Source organism: Muscardinus avellanarius (genome assembly GCF_963383645.1).
Source record: "Muscardinus avellanarius genome assembly, chromosome: 3".
In the NCBI taxonomy this organism is placed as follows: Eukaryota; Metazoa; Chordata; class Mammalia; order Rodentia; family Gliridae; genus Muscardinus; species Muscardinus avellanarius.
The window spans coordinates 98,598,342-98,616,964 of record NC_137788.1 but is presented as its reverse complement, the minus strand read 5'-3'; the positions used below and the strand labels follow the sequence as shown (position 1 = coordinate 98,616,964).

Sequence of the window (18,623 nt, the reverse complement as noted above, 5' to 3'; positions counted from 1 at the left end):
TTGGGCAAAGGTAATGGAAGAGGAAAAACTTGGGCCAGAGGGGCAAGTCTAGAAGCAGGGTTGGGATGAATAAACACACATGAACCCCAGAGCAACTCAGCTTCCTCTCGGATGGGCCAAGGGACTTGCCTCCCAAATCAACCACAGGAGCCAGGGCCCTGTCCTCTCCTCGCCCCACCCCCATCCTTGTCCCCTTGCCCAGCATCCACAGAACGCTCTGTTCCCAGAGCAGAAATCCCCTGGACTCCATCCAATAGTTTGACTTTGGACCCCATGTGGTGCCTCCCTCTCTACTGCCGGTGGCCTTACTGGCCAGGCCTGAGATGGGCAAGAAGGAAAGACGGGACCAACAGCCTCTGGCTCCCAGCCCATTCCCATGCTCTAGAGGGGAAAGAGGGCGAACGGTGCCCTGGACACGAGCTACGTTGGTACAGCCAGGCCTAGGAAGGAAGGACCAAGAGGGCATGGTCCGGCTGCCCCATCTCCAGCTCCCTGTGCCTGCTTGGCTGCGCTCTGTGTTCTCTGCAGCACTATCCTTTGCAAGTGCCTCTGCATTTCCTACTCTCATCGCCCTCATCAGAGTGGCAGGCAGCCTGGGCATCTGTACCCGGTTTTCCAGAGGCTTCCAGGGCCTGGCATAGAGACCACGTGGGTCTCAATGTGGCTTCTGCTGGGGGGTTCCGTCTCCAAGTTAAATCTTGAGGGGAGGAAAGCTTGGAATAGGCAGGCAAGGAAAAGAGATTTGAGTGCTTCAGGGTCAGGGCAGAGGGCCAAGACCATGGGGGTGGGTGACCCATGGGAGGTGGTGCAGCACCCAGCCACAGAAATCCCCAGGGACCTCGAGGGGGCCTGGGTCCTTCTGATAGCCCTGCCCGTGCCCCCGCTGACCCACTCTCCCATCTCAGCCTGTTTGAGACTAGAGAGACCCTAGGATTCCTCCTATGTGGTTATTGCTTATTTTTTCCAAAATAAGTTTCCCTGGTTAGGGACATTTGCTGGATCCCCTCTCTGTAGGAGGGGCCAGTCACCCTACATATGGGAAAGCCTTGAGGCACCCACTTGAATCTGGTAAGGGGTGTGACTGGAAATTTGAATGGGTCCCCCAGCTATTCAATCAGCCAGGTGGTTAGTTAGTAAGTTACTCAGCTCCCCAACCAGCAGCCAGCTGGTTAGGCAGTTAACAGTAGTCAGTTGGTTAGACAGAGTCAGCCAACCAGTGGGTCATCAGTCAGAGTCTCTATTATTAGTTAACTGGTTAACTGGTCAGCCAGAGGCTGGTGAGTGAGAGACAGCTGGCCAGGGGCAGCGGGTGAGTCAGCCCAAAGCCAGCCCATCAGCATTTATTGGATTGTTTTGCAAGTGTGGAGAGGCCCTCTGCTCTGGAGGGGCAAAGAAATGCAAAAAAGCAGAAGACAGTTCCTGCCCTTGAAGGGCTTACAATCTTAGCTGTACGGAATATACATACACGCATAAAATAGAAAATTTAAAGGTAGAAAACCAACAACCAAATAGGTGCAAATTAATGTAGTATGAACCAGATACAAACAAGCAGAAGAGGTCGGAACTAAAGGAACAACCAGAGGGGTGTGGAGACAGCTGGGAAGGCTTTGTGGTGGGCTGGCTGTGGGCTCGGCATCGGTGTGGGGGATAACACGGGTCAGTAGCTCGGACAAAGATGACAGAGGGCACTCACGAATGTGCAGGAAGATAACAGCATTAGGAGTTGAGACACAGTCGGTGGGCTCAGGAGATGGACAGAAACCAACCAGACATTTTTCGGTGGGTGTTCGTTTACTTTGGCACTGGGGATTGAACCCAGGGGCATTCTACCTCTGAGCTACATTTACCAGACCTTTTTTTATTTTTTATTTTGAAATAGGGTCTCACTAGGTTGCTCAGGGTCTTGAACCTGAGATTGCTGTCTCTGCTGGATTACAGGCCTGTGCCACCACACTCCACTAACAGGGCATTATTTATTTATTTATTTTTAACAAGGGTGAGTATAAACTCCTGTGCTTGGGTTAAAAAAGTTAAGTTGTCCAAGTATAGGCTGGAGAAGGTCTGCTGGGTCTCTGGAAGGAGATGGAGCTAGGGGTTTTTAGAGACCACATGCTCAATATACAACACCGGTATGGTGCAGTTGTTAAAAACTAATGTGATCTTAATCTGCACGAGTAGAGGAGCACTGTCCAGACCAAGGAGGCAACAGTCCCACTGTACTCTGAGCTGGTCAGACAACATCTGGAGTACTGTGTCCAGGGCTGGGCGCCACCTTTTCAGAGGGCTAGTGACAAACGAGTGTGTCCCAGACGGTGAGGGGTCTGAAAACCATATCATATAAGGAATGTTTGAGGGACTTGGCCACACTTAACATAAAGAATTTCCTTCCTTCCTTCCTTCCTTCCTTCCTTCCTTCCTTCCTTCCTTCCTTCCTCTTTCTTTCTTTCTTTCTTTCTTTCTTTCTTTCTTTCTTTCTTTCTTTCCTTCCTTCTTTCTTTCCTTCCTTCCTTTCTTTCTTTCATACTAAGGATACCCAGGGGCATTCTGCTTCTGAGCTACACCCCCAGACCTTTCTTATTTTTTGTTTAATTTAATTTAATTTTACTTTATTTTATTTGCAGTACTGAGGGCGGAACCAGGGGCATTCTACCTCTGAGATACATCCCTAGCCCTATTTTTGATTCTTTATTTTGAAACAGGGTCTCACTAAGTAACTGAGGCTGTCCCTGGTGAACCATGATCCTCCTGTCTCAGCCTCCCAAATGCTGGGATTACAAGCACGCACCACCACACCTGGCTTCTTATTTTTTATTTTGAAAAAGGTTCTTGCTAAGTGGTTGAGGGTCTCGCTGAGTTTCTGAGGCTGACCTCGAACCTGCAATTCTCCTGTCTCAGCCTCCCATCTACTGAGATTACAGGTGTGCACTGCCATGCCCAGTGCATAGAGAATTCTTAAAAGAGACAGAGATGGATGACTTTAAATAGTTGAAGGCTTCATGAGAAGAGGAGAAAGGGCCAGTGAGGAGTAAGTAGGGAAGGTAATTTTGGCCCGGGCAAGGAAGGCCTTTCTCTGTTCTCTGACAAATGGCAAAAACCATGGCAAGACAGAGAGCTTGCCTGGAACTGGGAGTGTGTGAGTTAGCTGGCTAACAACCTGTTGGGATGCAGAGAGGGTGGTCCTTTGGGGTGGGACACTGGGCCAAAGGACCTCTGAGAGTCCTTCCAAGACTCGGCTTCTAACACCATCATTTGGAAAGCAGGGGGGTAGAAATGACCTTGGCCAAGGAGGAGGGCCAAAGGGGTAAGAGTCTGGCAAGAGGTGGCTGCTGGAGGGGCCTAGAATGCTGGGTTTGAAGTGGCTGACCATGCAGAGCTACTGATAGTTCCCCAGCAGGGTAAAGATCTTATAAAATCCTCAGTTGGGGAGAGAGGATTCAGGTTGCTTTGGGAGCGCAGGTGCCAGTCCCTGGCCTCGGGTGGAGTGGAGGGGATGGAGGGATAAGGGGCCCTGAGGCCCTGGTGGGGAGAGGTTTGGCTGGTCCTGGCCATGACCAGATGACGGAGGGAAAGGAGTCAAGTGTGAGGCCTCAGGGGAGTTGGTGGTGACAGCAACAGGTGAAGGTGACCAGAGAGTGGTGGGAAGAGATCAAAACTAGAATCTTACCTTAGAATTCCCTCTACACTGGCAGTTCCACCTGTCTGTTCTCATCCTGGGTCAGGGGGCTGTTGGCAGAGCACAGGACTGGCTTCAGACTTTGGCAGGAGCAGGGCAGTGAGGGGACGCCCTAGGTTCACCCCCAACCCTGCATATGTGCTCTAGTCCCTCCCTGAGGATTTAGAAGACCCAGAACTGCCTGGCTTAGGAAGCAATCAGAAAAAAATAAAAAGCCCAGATATCTAGGGGTGAAGAAAGACCTTTCTCCTTTCCGCACCCATCCTGGGCTGCAGCTCCACTGCCTTAGAGCAAGTGGGACAAGATATCCCCAGTTGAGAGGGGACACGGGTCCAAAGCCAGGCCTCCCAGGGCCTCCCAGGGCCTCCCAGAGCCCTGCCCAACCCTCTCACCTGCTCTCTGGCTGCCTCATGGGAGAATCCAATGTCTGAGGCTCTCGATGGCTCTGGGGACAGGAAAGAGCAGGCTCACTGAGGAGCTGGGGGAGGGGAAGATGGCACCCCCATGCCCAGGCAGGGCTGTCCCAGGCATTAAGGAGAGTTGCAAGAATCCTCCAGTTACCCAAAGTGGGGACCATCCACAGGGCCAGGAAAGTCTCCGGAGGCCCCTCTGCTTGCCCTCCCATGCAGGCCGCTCCTACAGTCCTCAGCCCCTAGATGCTGCAGAGCACCTTCTTACCCCGCCTGCCTGCCTGTCATCCTGCTGTCAACCCCAGCATCTGCTGTCTGGCTCCCTCTGTTCCAGCCCTCCCCCACTGACCTCATGGCCAGAGCTTTCCTGATTCTTGAAGCCACCCGGTTTCCACCTCCCATCCATGGTGCTCAGTCATCCAGGGCCCCTCTCAGCTTTCAATCTGCATCCACACCCAACTTCTGCCCTGCCCCAAGATCTCCTTACCTTCCGCCTTCTCCTGTAGAATAGGAGGCCGCCAACAGCCAGCAAGAGCAGGATGATGCTGGATACGAGCAGAGGAAAGCCAAACCCATGGAGCTGGGGGCCTGAGGGTTCCAAGAGCCTCTGATGGCCTGCGTCAGTCAAAGGAACGGAGTTAAAACGGGCCTGGGGTCCTGCTGCCCCCTGGTTTGCTGATCCTCCTTCCAGCTCTGCGGGGCTTCTCCGGTCCCTGGTACTCCTTTTGCCCTCCAGATCCCCAGAGGGCAGCACAATGTCCCTGGAGTGGCTTCGGGTAAGCCGTGGTTGAGCAGAGAGGGTGGCAGGGTTGCCAAAGCCCTGGGGGCGCCGCGATGAGGTCTGGGGAGAGCCTGGCTCCTGGTGATCTGTGGGCAGGGTCGATGAACGGTCTGTTTTCTTGGGGGTGTGATTCTGGGCCTGGCCAGTGGGTTTCATAGGGTCTACCTTGGGCAAGGGGGTACCAATTACATCCACTGGTTTTTGGTACTCTGTTGATTCAGGGAGCAGAGAAGATGCTGAGAAGCGGTCGCTGGGCTTGGTGGTCTCTGCCGGGACACTGCCCCCTCCTGGCCCGGAGGGGAAAGGCTCTGCTCCTTGTGATCCAGGGCCCTCACTAGCTTCTCCAGAGGCCTCTTCTAGGGCCCAGTTAGAGCCCAGTGCAGAGTCAAGAATATCTTCCAGACCCGGAATGGGGGCCCCTGCAGAGAGGTGAGGCTGTGCTGGACCCCCAGTGGGGCTGTCCTGGAGGTCCGGGGTCTCTGGTGTCTCAAGGCTCTTGCAGGTGCTCCTGGGTGGTCGCTGCTTGGCACTGCCCGGATCCACTGTGCGCAGGGGCTGCTCGCTGGGCACGGGGAAGCTGCCCTCTGTCCCCTCAGAGTCAGCCCAGTTCAAGCCAGCCATAGGGGCCATGGAGGGGGCGAGGGGCTGCTGAGGGGAGACAGAGGCCAGGTCACTGCTAGGGGTGGCTTTGGGGTACAGGCAGTTGCAATCAGGCTCGGTCACCACATCTGAAAGAACCACAGAGGGGGGGGGGAAGACAGGGAGGAGATAGAGTCACCAGCCTCCAGCACAGGTCCCCGGAGGGGTGGAGAGGGGGATACAGGTCTGGGGGTCCCTCATCTCCTAACTCAGCACTGGAGATGAGGAGAGGACAGGACTGAGACAGGTGTTCACAACACAAGGCTCAGGCAGGGAAAGCAAGCAGCGGGGCGGAGAGGACCAAGGACAGCTGCCTAAGCCTCGGGAGAGCAGCAGCCGGACCCAGAGGCTGCACAGCAGCCTCCCAGACTGGCGAGAGACACTTCGAAGCCCCTGAGATACTGGTTTCATGCAGAGCCAGGGGCCATGCAGCCACAACGGCAGGCAGAACAGGCAGGGGTGGCACGTGGCCAAAGCTGGAGGCCTCGGGATTGAAGCAACGTGAGTGGGCTTGGCCGTCGGCAGCTCGCAGGGCCTTAGCCCAGCGTTGGGGAGCAAGGTTGAACGTAGGAGGGCACGTGTGGCACCAGACGCAGAGATGAAGACACACGGGGCACACAGTATGCAGCTGAGCCCACAATGGGAGACGTGGAATGCTGTTCGGACTTCAAATCCAGCCTCGTTCCTTGAGGCGACTCCCAAGGCATCCTGGGGACGTCTGAAGCCAAGGTATCCTGGTGATTCGTGGCAGGGCTCCTGGAACAAGGGCCCTGATTCCCAGATGGGGTGTCTGCTCTCTCCATGGAGCCCCCATATATTCAGCCAGTCTGCAGAGCCTGGGGGAAGCCTTCATGCCGACAGGGCTTTCTGAGCGGGGCCCCCTTTTCACTTCCTAACCTCGTACCCCAGCATGGGCCTTCCTGATGCTCCCACATGCAGACATACATGGATGTACATGCACACACATGTCAGGAAAGACATGTGCCCAGGACCCGCAGGTACAGGATGCCACATGTGTACACTGAAAGAAGCACATTTACACGTCCAGGAACACGCCTTCCACACAGCCACCCGCCGCTGGACCCTGCCGCGCTTACCTTGCCTGGAGCACTTAGCGAAGCTCTTGTTGCAGTTTTTGCTGAAAATGTTCCCGTCCTTTTCAAGGAGATTCTTCGTTTCGTTAAAGACATTCTTGATCTTCTCCAGCAACTGAAGTGGAGTCTCATAGAAAGTTCGGACACAAGCCTGGAAGGAGAGCAGGCCCCCTTGGGTGAGCACCCAGTTGGCCTCACATCGCTAGCATGCTTATTAAACTCGCTTGGGCCTTCCCACATTGGCCTTTCCCTCTTCTGTCTCCTCCCGCCCCTGCCCTCTGCTTTGCACCAGGGTCAGTTCTGAGGCTGTGAGATGTGTCATTTAGTCACAGGTCTATTCAGTACATACTTCTGAGCCAGGCATGTGGTCACTACCCGAGCATCCAGCAACAAAAAGGAGAGAAGCAGCTCCTGCCTGAGCTGGACACTGCGTCCAGCAGGGGCACTAGCGCTAAACATGTTGTAGGAACAATCTGAAGATATAACAAAAGGGAACTAAGTGAGGGCTCTGGGAGAACCACCCTAGGGAACCAACTAAAAGATGAGCAAGAATTAACTAGGAAGCCGGGTGTTGTGGCACACGCTTGTCATCCCAGCATTTGGGAGGCTGAGACAGGAGGATCGCGGTGTGCCGACAGCCTCAGCCACTCGGCGAGGCCCTCTGCAACTCACTGAGACCCTGTCTCAAAATAAAGAATAAAAAATAGGGCTTGGGGGTGTAGCTCGGAGGTAGAATGCCCCTGGGTTCCATCCCCAGTACCGCAAAACAAACAAACAGACAAACAAACAAAAACTAGGGAAGGAGGAGGGTCAGGAAGAGCTGCCCAGGTAGCAAGTACAGATTGTGCAAAGGTCTTGAGGAAGTGAGAAGAGTGAAATGCCAAAACACTGAAAGACATGGCTGCAGCAGTGCCATCCAGGAGGAAAGTAGCAAGAGCCACAGCTGGGGAGAGGCCAGCTAGGGCCCGCTGGCATATCGAGAACTTCTGATTTTACTCATAGAGGAAAAGGAGAACCCTGGGGAGCTGGGCAGTGGCACCACAAGACTTGAAGTTTAGACAGATGATCTTGCTATGGTGTGGAGAAGGAACAGGGCAGCCGTGGGCCTTGAGGGTCTCTGCTGTGTCAGCGTGTCTTGGAGGGAGTCTGCTGAGCTGCTCCCTTCTCTTGGCTCCTGGGCCCAGGCTCCCATGTCTACACGGGTGCTGAGGAGCTTTAGCCTCCGGCCCCCACCACCTCTCCAGCGCTCCTTCCCTCAGGGCTCAATCCCAGGCCCGCGGCTCCTGTCGCACCACGCATGCCCACATCCACCTGCTCACACTGAGCTGCACAAGAGGAACTATGGACTTCCCTAGGCTAGAAAGTCCTCGAGGGCATCACGGTGCCCCTGGCCTGTGCACAGGAGACCCACAATAAATGTCTACCAGATAAATGCACGAGTGAGAAGACCTGGGCTCAGCTCCGTCGCTCACCAGAGAAATGACAACAGCCGGATGAACCCTCCCGCTCAGACGTTATCTATCCTTTTCTCCTGTGTAGTCAGAACAGTCACCCGCCAGCTGAGCCGGGGCTGCTGGGAGGAAGGCAAGCTGGCTGCTCTCCCTTTCCTCTCTCCTCACACACCCGTCTCCCTCACACCCTACTTCAGAGAGAAAACAAGAACCTTAGCCAGAAGCCCTATGCCTGACCTGTCTCAGCAGAGGCCGTGCTCCTCGGGAGCTCAGACTCCCTCCCACTGGCTCCCCTGGCCAGTGGCTCCCTCCCTCCCTCCCTCCCAAGGCCACCCTCAGAACTCACTCTCTGTTCTGTGGGTGGAAGGGTGTCTACCCAAGTGAGCCCCAGGACCTTGTGTCTCACCCGTGGGTGGGGCCTCTTCTGAAAATGCAGCTTTCCGGCCCACGCTTGGATTCTGAAGTAGACACTCGAGGGGTGCATGTTGGGGCTCTCCCTCCCTCCCTTCTGTCCTTGGGACTGAACCAGGGGGATTCTAATTCTAAGCAACACCCCCAGACCTCTTATTTTATTTTTTTTATTGTGAAACAGGTTCTCACCAAGTTGCTGAGGCTGGCCTCAAATGCAATTCTCCTATCTCAGCCTCCCAAGTACTGAGATTATAGGTGTGCACCACCAGGTCTGGCTCTGTGACTCCAAATTGTACACAATCTCCCCAAGTGATTTCCAGGAACCTTGATGCTGGAAACCTGCAGTCCTCATGCCTCTCATTAAAGAATGTTTTCTCCGGCAGCCATCATTTTTTTCTGCCCCCTTTTGGGGCAAAGTTCTTCCATGATGGTCACGACTTTCTCACATTCTCTTCACCTAGATCGGCTTCCAGCTGCCCAACAGATGTGTTCCAGCCCTTATCTTGCCTGCTTTCTCAATCCCATTTGTAAAGCCAACTGTTCCTTCCATCTTGAAACTCTGAGACTCGGCCCTTTCCTGGTTCTCCTTTCCCCTCTTACACCACTCGTTGGCAGACATCCCTCCTCAGCTTGACCTTTGAGTACTGGGGTTCCTGGGCCTGTTTCTCTTCTTGTGGTGGGCAGTGCTGTGGCTCTGTGGATGACCTCCCTGCCATGCCTCTATGGCTGTGTATCACCAGTCACACTCAAGACCCACACCTCCAGCTGCCCGCTCAGCACCTCTACTTGGCATTTCACAAGCATCTCCAGTCTGATGTGCTGTAAACGGAACTCGGGTCCTCCCTCAAACCTGCTCTGTCCACTGATGGTCCCCAATTTAGCATCACTGAAATATCCAGGTGCCCAAGACTCTTTCCTTTGGCCCCCACATCCCCTGAAGGAGCCAAGTTCTGTCTGCCCCAAGCCCAGTGGAATATACCCACCCACTTGCCTTCACCTTCTCTGCAATATCCTGATGCAAGCTGCCACCACCTCTGTCCTGGACCACAGTCTCCTGCTGGCTTCTTGGCCCCCTTCTTGCTCCCTACAGCCCACTGTCCATACAGCAACCAGGACAGTCTTACAGCATAGGTGAGACTAAGACACTTGCCTGGTCACTGCAGCTTCCCCACAGTTCAGACAAAATCCCACATCTGTGACACTCCAAATGGCCTGGGTCTTGCTTTTTCTCCTCCTTCTCCCTTTCTTCCCAGGTCTTGGCCATGCTAACCACCCCTGGAGTCCCCAAATGTGTAGCATTCCCTGTTCTGGAATGTTTTATAGATTACTACTGTGTGTGTGTGTGTGTGTGTGTGTGTGTGTGTGTGTGTGTATGTGTTTTACTGGGGATGGAACCTATGGACATTCTATTTCTGAGCTATCCCCCTAGACCTATTTTATTATTTTATTTTGAAACACGGTCTCACTAAGTTGTGGAGGGCCTCACTAAAGTTGCTGAGGGCCTTACGAGTTGCTGAGGCTGTTCTCAAACCTGCAATCTTCCTGTCTCAGCCTCTCAAGAACTGGGATTATAGCTGAGTGTGGCAGTGCACACACTTGTAATCCCAGCATTTGGGAGGCTGAGACAAGAAGATCATGGTTCACGGATAGCCTTAGCCACTTGGCAAGGCCCTCTGCAACTCAGTGAGACCCTGTTTCAAAATAAAGAATAAAAAATAGGGCTGGGGGTATAGCTCATAGGTAGAATGCCCTTGGGTTCTATCTCTAGTACTACAAAAAAGGAGGAAGAGGAGGAGGAGAAAAAGAAGAGAAGGAAGAAGGAAGAGAAGAAGGAGAAGAAGAAAATAAGGAGGAAGAGGAGGAGGAGGAGGAGGAGGAGGAGGAGGAGGAGGAGGAGGAGGAGGAGAAGAACTGGGATTAGAAGTGTGCACTGCCACACCTTGCTCAGCCTTACTGTTTTCTAATTCTTGCTTATCTATTATGGTTTAGATCTAGAATGACCCCCCTCAATCTCACTCTCAGAAAAAAACCAAATGTGTGGTAGGCAATTCAGCAGTGTTCAAAGGTAAAATAATTGAATCATGAGGGCTCTAATTTAACCAGTGATGGATTAATAATTTGGATTGATTTTCTGGGGAGTAACTGTAGGCAAGTGAAGTGGGACTGGAAGAAGTAGGTCACTGGGCAGGGGGGCATGGCCTTGGGGACTGTGATTGTCCTTGGCCCTCTCCTCTTGCTTTCTCACTATTTCAGTTGCATGAACTGAGCAGTGTTCTTCCGCCACACCTTGCTGCCTTGGAGCCAATGAACCATGGACTGAACCTCTGAAACCTGAAGCCAAATAAAGCCTTCTTCCTCTAAGTTGTTCTTGTCAGGTATTTTGGTCACTGCAACAAAGAGCCGACTAACATATTCTCTTTAGAGCTCCAATGAATGATGTCTTACTCAGGAGTCACCTTTGTCTCATCCTTCCACACTCCCATTCAAGGCCGAGTCCCCTGTTGCTCCCTGGAGGCCCTGTGGCTCTCATCCACTGCTCCTCTCATCCTTCAAGTCTTCCTTCCCTGGTTTACTCCTCTCCAGTGCACGTATCACCAGCCTCCACACTGCATATTTCTCTTGTGTATTTGGTTGACCATCTCATCCTTCTCTCCAAATGTAATCTCCCTGATTGTGGGGATTTTTGTCTATTTTGATCACAGCTATTTCCTGCTGTCTACAATAAAACCTGGTACGCAATGGACACTGGATAACTATTGAGTAAATAAACAGTCTTTCTGGTTTGTAATTATATTTGCTTGTGCCATTGTTTACCAGCCTCCCCACCTCACTTGACCATAGGCTCTGTGAGGGTGAGAACCATTCATTTCTTACTCCAAGTACATCATCAAGGCCCAGCACGGTGCCTCTTTGCCTGGCAAGTCCTTCGTAAAGGCTTGTGGACTGGATAAATGGAGGGGGGAAAGTAAGTGAGCAATGAGTGGAGGTGAGCAAATGCACCCTGGTACCTCCACAGCTGCCCTCCACCCCGACTCAATGAGCCCCGCTCCAGGACCCTCCTACCTTATCATGCTCTTCATAATCCTTGGTGAAGCAGCTCTTTAGCCTCAGAGAGAGTTCTTGGAGCCGCAAAGTGGCATTGGCGTTGGGGGTGTGGTCTTTGAAACGCATGGTGTCTTCCATTATGTCTTGCACCAGGAGGAGTGCCTTCTTGAGGTAGCACACAGGATCTTCCTGAAAAGCAGGAACCGGTTGCTTATGGCCTGGCTGATGTGGGCTGGGAACATAGGCTTTGTATGAGAGGCCGCCATCCCGAGCAGATGGAGGGCTGCAGCCTGCTCCTCTCTAGCACTTCCTTCTCTCTCTGTGGGACCTGGCACTATGGAGGGCTGGGCTAGAGTGAGGGAAACGTGGATTCTGATTAGAGAGATCTTTGGCTCTCTGGAATATGAGGCTTTAATTAGAATGGATGTGCATATGGAGGGTGGGCTTCAGGGACACTCCCTTTCTCCCTCTTGCTATCAGCTTGATTTATAGACGTCCTTGGCCTATGGCCCCTTTGAATTCTCCCAGACATAGGGGTACTGAAGACTGCTTACTTCATGGTCCAAAGAATAACCTCCATGTTTTGTCTCCCTAAGCAGATGGTGGCTGCCTTGATAAAAGCTGTACTTTAGTTCTGGATCCCTAGCAACTGGTTTAGGTAGGTGTGTGTTATGGCTTGAGTGAAGGGATTCTTTGGACCATGATGTAGTCTCTCTCTCTCTCTCTCTCTCTCTCTCTCTCTCTCTCTCTCTCTTTGTTGTTGTTGTTGCTGGCAATTTTATCCAGATACATTCTACCCCTGAGCTATACCTTCAGCCCTATTTTATTTTATATTTTAGAATTTTGAAACAGTGTCTCACTAAGTTGCTGAGGCTGGCTTCGAATCTGTGATCCTCCTATCTCAGCCTCTCACATATTGCAACTGCAGGTGTGCACCACCACACCCAGCTGGTGTCTAGTTTTAATGGAGGTGAACATGGATCTGGTGTGTGGGAGCTCAGAGTCAGAAGCAACTTCTAAGAACACGGCTGTTCTGTGTGAGGCACAAAGACAAACAGGCATGGCACTAGAGTAGAGGGGAGGTCCTGGGAGAAGTGGAACAAGCATGAGGAACAGTGTGGGCGAAGGCTTGGAGGCAGGAACAGGGAAGGGGACAGGAATGGCATCGTGTGCTGGAGACGCCAGCCAGATAGCTTGGGCTTCCTCTGGGAGTGATGCCCCACGCCCCACAAGCTTTGGGAAAGGTGGCAGGTTGGGGTTTCAGAAAGCTCCCCCTATGGTCACGCTGAGAGCTATGCTGGAATCAGGAGGGCCTGTTATGAGGCTCCTGAAATGGTCCTAGTGACTGATGGCTGGGGGATGGGGCAGACCAGGGAGCTGCAGGGAGGCAGAAGCAGCCTCACTTGGTGGCTAGCTGAGGATGAGGTAGGGAGACTGGCCGATTCCTCCCTGGCAGCTGGTCATCTGGTGAATGGAGGTGATATAATCTTGTAAAGCATGAGATTGGGAAGAAGCGTGTCGGTTTGCCTCTGGCACTAGAAATAGCATGCCTGGGCTCAGGCCAGCCTCTACTACAAACTGGCCATGCTCCCTGAGCCTCCTTGTGGATAATCAACGATATTTGTTGTGTACATAGTGGTACTGGTAGAGTCAACTTGGCAAGGGGCCTGGCACACAGTAAGCACTTTTATGTGCCAGCTCAGAGAAGGGAACCGCAGGGGACTAGGGCTCTGGACCTTGCCCATCTCCAGCTGCTGGCACTCTGGACTAGGATTTTGGATGCCTTCATGTTCCCCCACACGTCCCACCCTGGGGGAAGCGCACAGACCGGCACGGGGGCCCTGCAGATCATCACTACTCACCAACTGTTCCTGGTCTACGAACTCAAAGGCAATCTGGCACGAGGTCTCCATTTGACTGTCGATCTGTAAGACAGAGCAGGCCAGGGGTTACCACAGATCTGCAGCTCAGCTGAGCTAACCTTGGGATGGGGGACCTGAGTGTCTGGCTGGGTCAGGGTTGGTTTGAATGTTAGACACCTTCCCACCAACATCAAGCATCAAGGTTAGGGGAAGACCGCTGCATCAAGGTTAGGGGGGCTCTAGAACAGCAAACAGTGGCCTCTTCTACCTCTCACCTCATGAAATCACAGGTGCCTTTTTGTAATAACGAAAAACTATCTATAGAAGAATAAGATGCCTGGAAGTAGTGAGCACCCTCTCATGGTAGAAATTCAAGCAAAGTCTGGCCATGCTCTGGGAATTCAGGATCTATAGGGTCCAGCGCTAGAGGCTCCTAGCACTCCCATTAGCCCCAGGACAGGGGTCTGTTTTCTAAGCTTTGGGACATGTGGTATGCCCTTGGTTTATCTTGGATTGCTGTAGCAGTTACACATAGGAGGAGCAGTGGAGGGGCAAAAGAGCCTGGCAGCCCAACCCTCAGGTCCCAATTCCAGGGCCCTGGTCTTAGCCAGTGATGCCCCACCCTGCCTGGCTGGCCCTGGTCATAAGAAACAGGGACAGGAGCCATGACAACAACCTGACTCTACCCAGCTGGACCATGTTTGGCATTGTTGGCCAGATGAGAATGAAACACGAGCTCCTTCATGGTCCAGATGAGCAGGTCATCCCAGCCTCAGAGGCGAGAAGCCAGGAGAGTGCAGTGGACAGCTGGGAGTGAGGCAGGAACCTCCCCTACAGATCCGGGTGGGGCGCTGGTACCAGGCTGGCAGCGGCATATCTGAGAGTCCAGGAGGAGCTGGAGGCAACATCTGGACTCAGCAGGCAGCCTGGACGAAACAGGCCTGAGGAAGCCTTTTAGAGTCCACAGTGGACATCCCTGGCCATCATTCACCCAGGCCACAGCCAGAAACCAACCCTCTCCACTACCTGCCAGGGTGTCAGAGAGGGCTTCGGGGCTGGGGGACCCAAGGTCCAGGCCTTGGGAAGGTCCGCAAGAGGAGCAGCAGGAGGCCCGGACAGCCCTAGTTCTGGCAGTTCCTCTCTTTGACTCTGGATCCTGCCTCAGTTTCCCCAGGGGGAGAAGGCATGTGCATGCACTCACCAGCTGCTGCAGGAACTGCAAGTGTCCGTTCCCAATCATGTGGCTACAGTGCTCCGACACCTCTTCGGCAAAGCTCCTGCTCACCAGGAGACAGACCAGCAGCAACCAGGGGCCCGGCCATGACTGTGAGAGAGAGGATGCTATTTCTCTCCAGCTCCCTCTCTCCCAGCCTCCCCCACACCCTGCCGAAGACAAGGAAATGGAGTCTCCTACCTACACTCCGGGCTTTGCCTCATACCCCACGGATGCGGCACCCCCAGATCAGATTTCATAGGATATCCTATCAGCCTTGACCCAAACTTGCTCTCCCTTGATAACCACCCAAATGTCATCCTCTCCAAGAGCCCTTCCCAGATTAACCCAGGCCAAGCCTAACTGCAATCATGCTTCTAATGATCACACAGCTGGTGTGCCCAGCAGTCCAAATTCTGCACAGGAAAGCCCAGGGCAGGATTTGCATCGATTTGCATCGATCTGCCCCTGCAACATCAACCTGAGCTGCCCTCGAGTTCACGTTCGTGCTCCTGCTTCCAGAGACATTCTCCCTGGGCTTAGGCCTTTCTCCCATCTACGTCCATACAGGCCTGGCTCTGCTACCAGAAAAGCCAGGGGACCAAACTCAGTTTCACTGGCAACTCATCCTCTGCCAGACACCACCTGGGGCTGTGGGCACATGTTTCAGAAAGAGCCCAGCTGAGTTGTCAGAGGCAGTAGTGCCAGCTCTGGGCCATCCCTGGCTGGCATCTGCCTATTGGAGTCCCATCAGGCTCTGCAGCCAGCCAGCCAGTTCTTATCACGGCGGGGCAATCTTTCAGCACCCACCCGGGCCAGTAGCTGCTCAGCCCGAGTGATGGCACTGAATCCTGACACCCGTCTTTGTCCTTCCTTCCTCTTCTCTCTCTCCTCATCCCTACCCCTGGTCCTAGGGCTCCCTTTCTCAGGCCAGAAGCAGAGGACCCCTGGGCTTCCTTGTCCCAAGTCAAGGCTGCCTCCTAGGAGCTCCTGAGTCTCCTGGCAGCTGGTGCCCCCAGCATTTCAGGGGAATGCTGGTAGGGTGGGGTAAGGGCTGGCAATTCCCTGGGCTCTGGGCTTCTCCCCAGTAATCCAGATGATGAGACAAATACTGCAAATAAATAGCACATTGAAAAAAGATGGGGAGGCTACAAAACAGCCTGTAACAACACGCTGGTTTATATCCCAGTGCCCAAAGCCATGCCAGTCCTTACTCAGGGGGAAAAGGCAGTGAGGAGGGACCTTGGGAGGCCTCACAAAATGGAGAGAAGCCCATTGGAGAGGGAGAGGGGCCTGAAGAGAAGCGGCACAGGGTGGCCCTGCCATCATTCACACGGCCTGTGGGGGTCCTGCCTGACCTGGGAGGGTGGACAGTCATGGGCTGGGGGCACTGCAGGCTCTGCAGGGCACTTAGGGAGGGAGGTAGCCCTATGTGGGCACAGCTGCCCAGATCCTCAGGAACCACAGGTATAGGACCTGGTAGAGAAAAGCGAGCCTTGCAGAGGTGACTCAGCCCCAGGCTGAGACCACTGAGGCTCTGAGCTCCCACATGCATGGTATAGAGGAAAAGGCCCCCGGGGAAGGGGATGTTCAGGAAGACCTCGCCCCTGGCACTTCAAGGCACCGATGTCTGAGGACAAGGCTGAGTCCCCAGGGCTGCCTGGCTGTTGCAGCCACATCTGGGAGACTGAATTTAAAGATGGCCAAAAAGGGACCACCCCTGGACCCGGGGCGCCAGGGCTCTGGCAGAGGAGGATGGGGTGGGCAGCCAAGGGTTAATCTCTAGTATGCATCTGGCTGGGCAGGCTCCCCCACCCCCGCGCTTCCTTCTTCCTCCCACCCACCCTCCCAGCCTCTGCCTGTGGGAGCAGCCCTCTGCTGCCACCTCAGAGACAGCAGGCATCTCTGCACAGCTGTCCATCCTCAGCCGCCAACACACTCTCCCGTTTCCCCTGCCACAGGTCTCCCAGAGAGCTTGTGACTGGGCGGTAGGGCTGGCCCTGTCTAAACCTGGCCACTTTCCTTCCCTCTTGTCCTCCCCTCTGCCCCTTCTGTCTGCCTTGCTGCCCAAGGTTGAACCTCCTCCCCCTCCCCTCTCAACCCCATCCCCTGCCTCCTCCTGGTCCCTCCACCATGTCCCCATCTCAACCCACCTGCCACCCTCTCTTCTGCCCACCAAATATCCTTCTGCTCCTTCTCCCCAGGCGCCTCCTCCCATTCTCCTGCAGGGTTCCTCCAAATCAAACCCAGGATGCCATGGCTTACTGTTCATTGCCAGTGACACTCTGTACTTTTGTTTGGGTACTGGGATTGAACCCAGGGGTGTTCTATCTCCCAGTATATCCACAGCTCCATTTCATTTATATTTTTATTTTGAAAAAGGGTCTCACTAAGTTGCTCAGGGTCTCGCTAAGTTGTGGAGGCTGGCCTTGAACCCGTGATTCTCCTGTCTCAACTTCTCAAATATTAGGATTACAAGTGTGCGTCACTGTATCTGGCTCCCACCCTGAGCTTTCTGGGAGCTGCAGCAGCTACTGCCGCTATCCCGCTATCCCGGCAGGGCATCCTCTATGCAGTCTGGAGCAGCCCCTGTCCCCCAACTTTGCAACCCCAAATCCTCCTTCCACCTTCCTTCAACCAATGCGAAGCCCAGGATGTCGCCCTCCCCCAGATCATTAAGCCAGATTCTTCAAGAAAAGGAGATTCAGGACAAACCCCCTGCGGCTCTGCAGCCAGGTCCCCTCACACAGCCACCCAAGTCCCCAGCAGCTCCTGACCGTGGGCTGGAACAAGTAGTGGCTTGCCCATCTCCTTCCCTCTGCCAACAGGTTGCTCGGCGCAGGCCCTGGCAACCCGAACCTGGATTCTCCTGATCCTTCCCCACGGGAAGTGCCCACCGTCCACTAGGACCTGGAAGCACGTGTGCGGCTGCAGAAAGATGCCCACTGGGGACAGCGCCACACACGGCGGCACAAGGCCACTCTGGCTGGAGCGAGCAGGGCGCGCCGGCGGGCGGACCCGGCCTCCACCCGGGGCTGCAAACCCCTCTCTCCAGCGGGCGCGCGGCTCAGCGTTCCCCTCCGTGCAATGGGATGCAGCCTCCCTATTCGCCGGGAAGCACCGGAGCCCCCGGAGCAGCTGCAGGGCTGCCGTCTGCCGCAGCCCGGGAGCCGCGGGGCCCCCGGGGCGGTCGATGGGGAAGCCGAGCCCGGCTGCGGCGGGGGCGCCGCGCGGTCGGCTCCGAGGGGCCGCGCAGGCCGCCCAGCCTCCGCCCGGGGCCGCGCCGCAGCGCCGCTTACCGTGGGAGGGCAGCGCCCGGCGGCGCCCCGCGCGGTCATGCGGGCAGCTGGGTCCCGGCCGGGCGCGGCGGCCGCCTCCTCGCTCGCTCGCCGCTCACGCTGCGGGGCCCGCGCCCCGGCCGAGGCCGCGCCGCTGCTCGGGCTGCGGGAGCGGGCGGCGCGGAGAGCAGCCGGCAAACTTTCACTTTCTCCCGGCCGAGAGAGAGTCGCTGGCCAGCCCTCGGCGCAGCCTTTTAAGCGGGCGGGCTCGGTGGGGCATGTGGTTTATGGGAAATCACCCTGGCCAGGCGCCAGATGCACACACACACACACACACACACACGCGCGCGCGCGAGGCACAAGCACACACACACACACACACACACACACACACACACACACACACTCCCTCCAGAGGCCCGCGGAGCCGCTCCCCTCCCCCAGCCCGCCGGCTGGCCGGCTCCCTCGCTCGTCTTCCCAGCCGCGCGCTGTTTTCGGCTCCGCTGCCTTCTGCAAAGTACGCGGGCTCCGCCGCCTCCCCACCCCGCCCTTCCCCGAGCCCTCTCCTGACGCGGCTTCTCCTTCCCCGCTGCCCAGGCCAGGATCTGGTGCAATTACCCTCTTTCTAATACTGATCCCCAGGGACTTTCCCTCTAGGCCTGAAAATCCCCACATCTGAGCAGGAAAACCAGCAGGGACAGGGATAGAAAGGGAGGGCAAACCGGGAGAAGGCAGCCCACCCGCCCCAGCCCCTGCAGCAGCCCCT

General features: G+C 55.1%; 1 protein-coding gene across 2 annotated transcripts; it reads right to left on the bottom strand.

Annotated features, from left to right (window-relative positions):
- Positions 1-3,677: 3,677 nt before the first annotated feature.
- Positions 3,678-17,962, bottom strand: CSF1 (colony stimulating factor 1; the record flags this gene model as incomplete). Of its 2 annotated transcripts, none has more annotated exons than XM_080691211.1 (8): positions 3,678-3,723; positions 4,066-4,118; positions 4,571-5,592; positions 6,601-6,748; positions 11,523-11,693; positions 13,367-13,429; positions 14,568-14,690; positions 17,879-17,962. In XM_080691211.1, the coding sequence occupies 8 exons, from the start codon at positions 17,915-17,917 to the stop codon at positions 3,678-3,680; spliced, it is 1,665 nt and encodes a 554-aa protein (XP_080547337.1). The 2 variants fall into 2 exon arrangements, with proteins under 2 accessions (XP_080547337.1, XP_080547338.1); XM_080691212.1 differs by having other exon boundaries at positions 4,571-4,698; positions 17,879-17,917.
- Between the last annotated feature and the right edge of the window lie 661 nt (positions 17,963-18,623).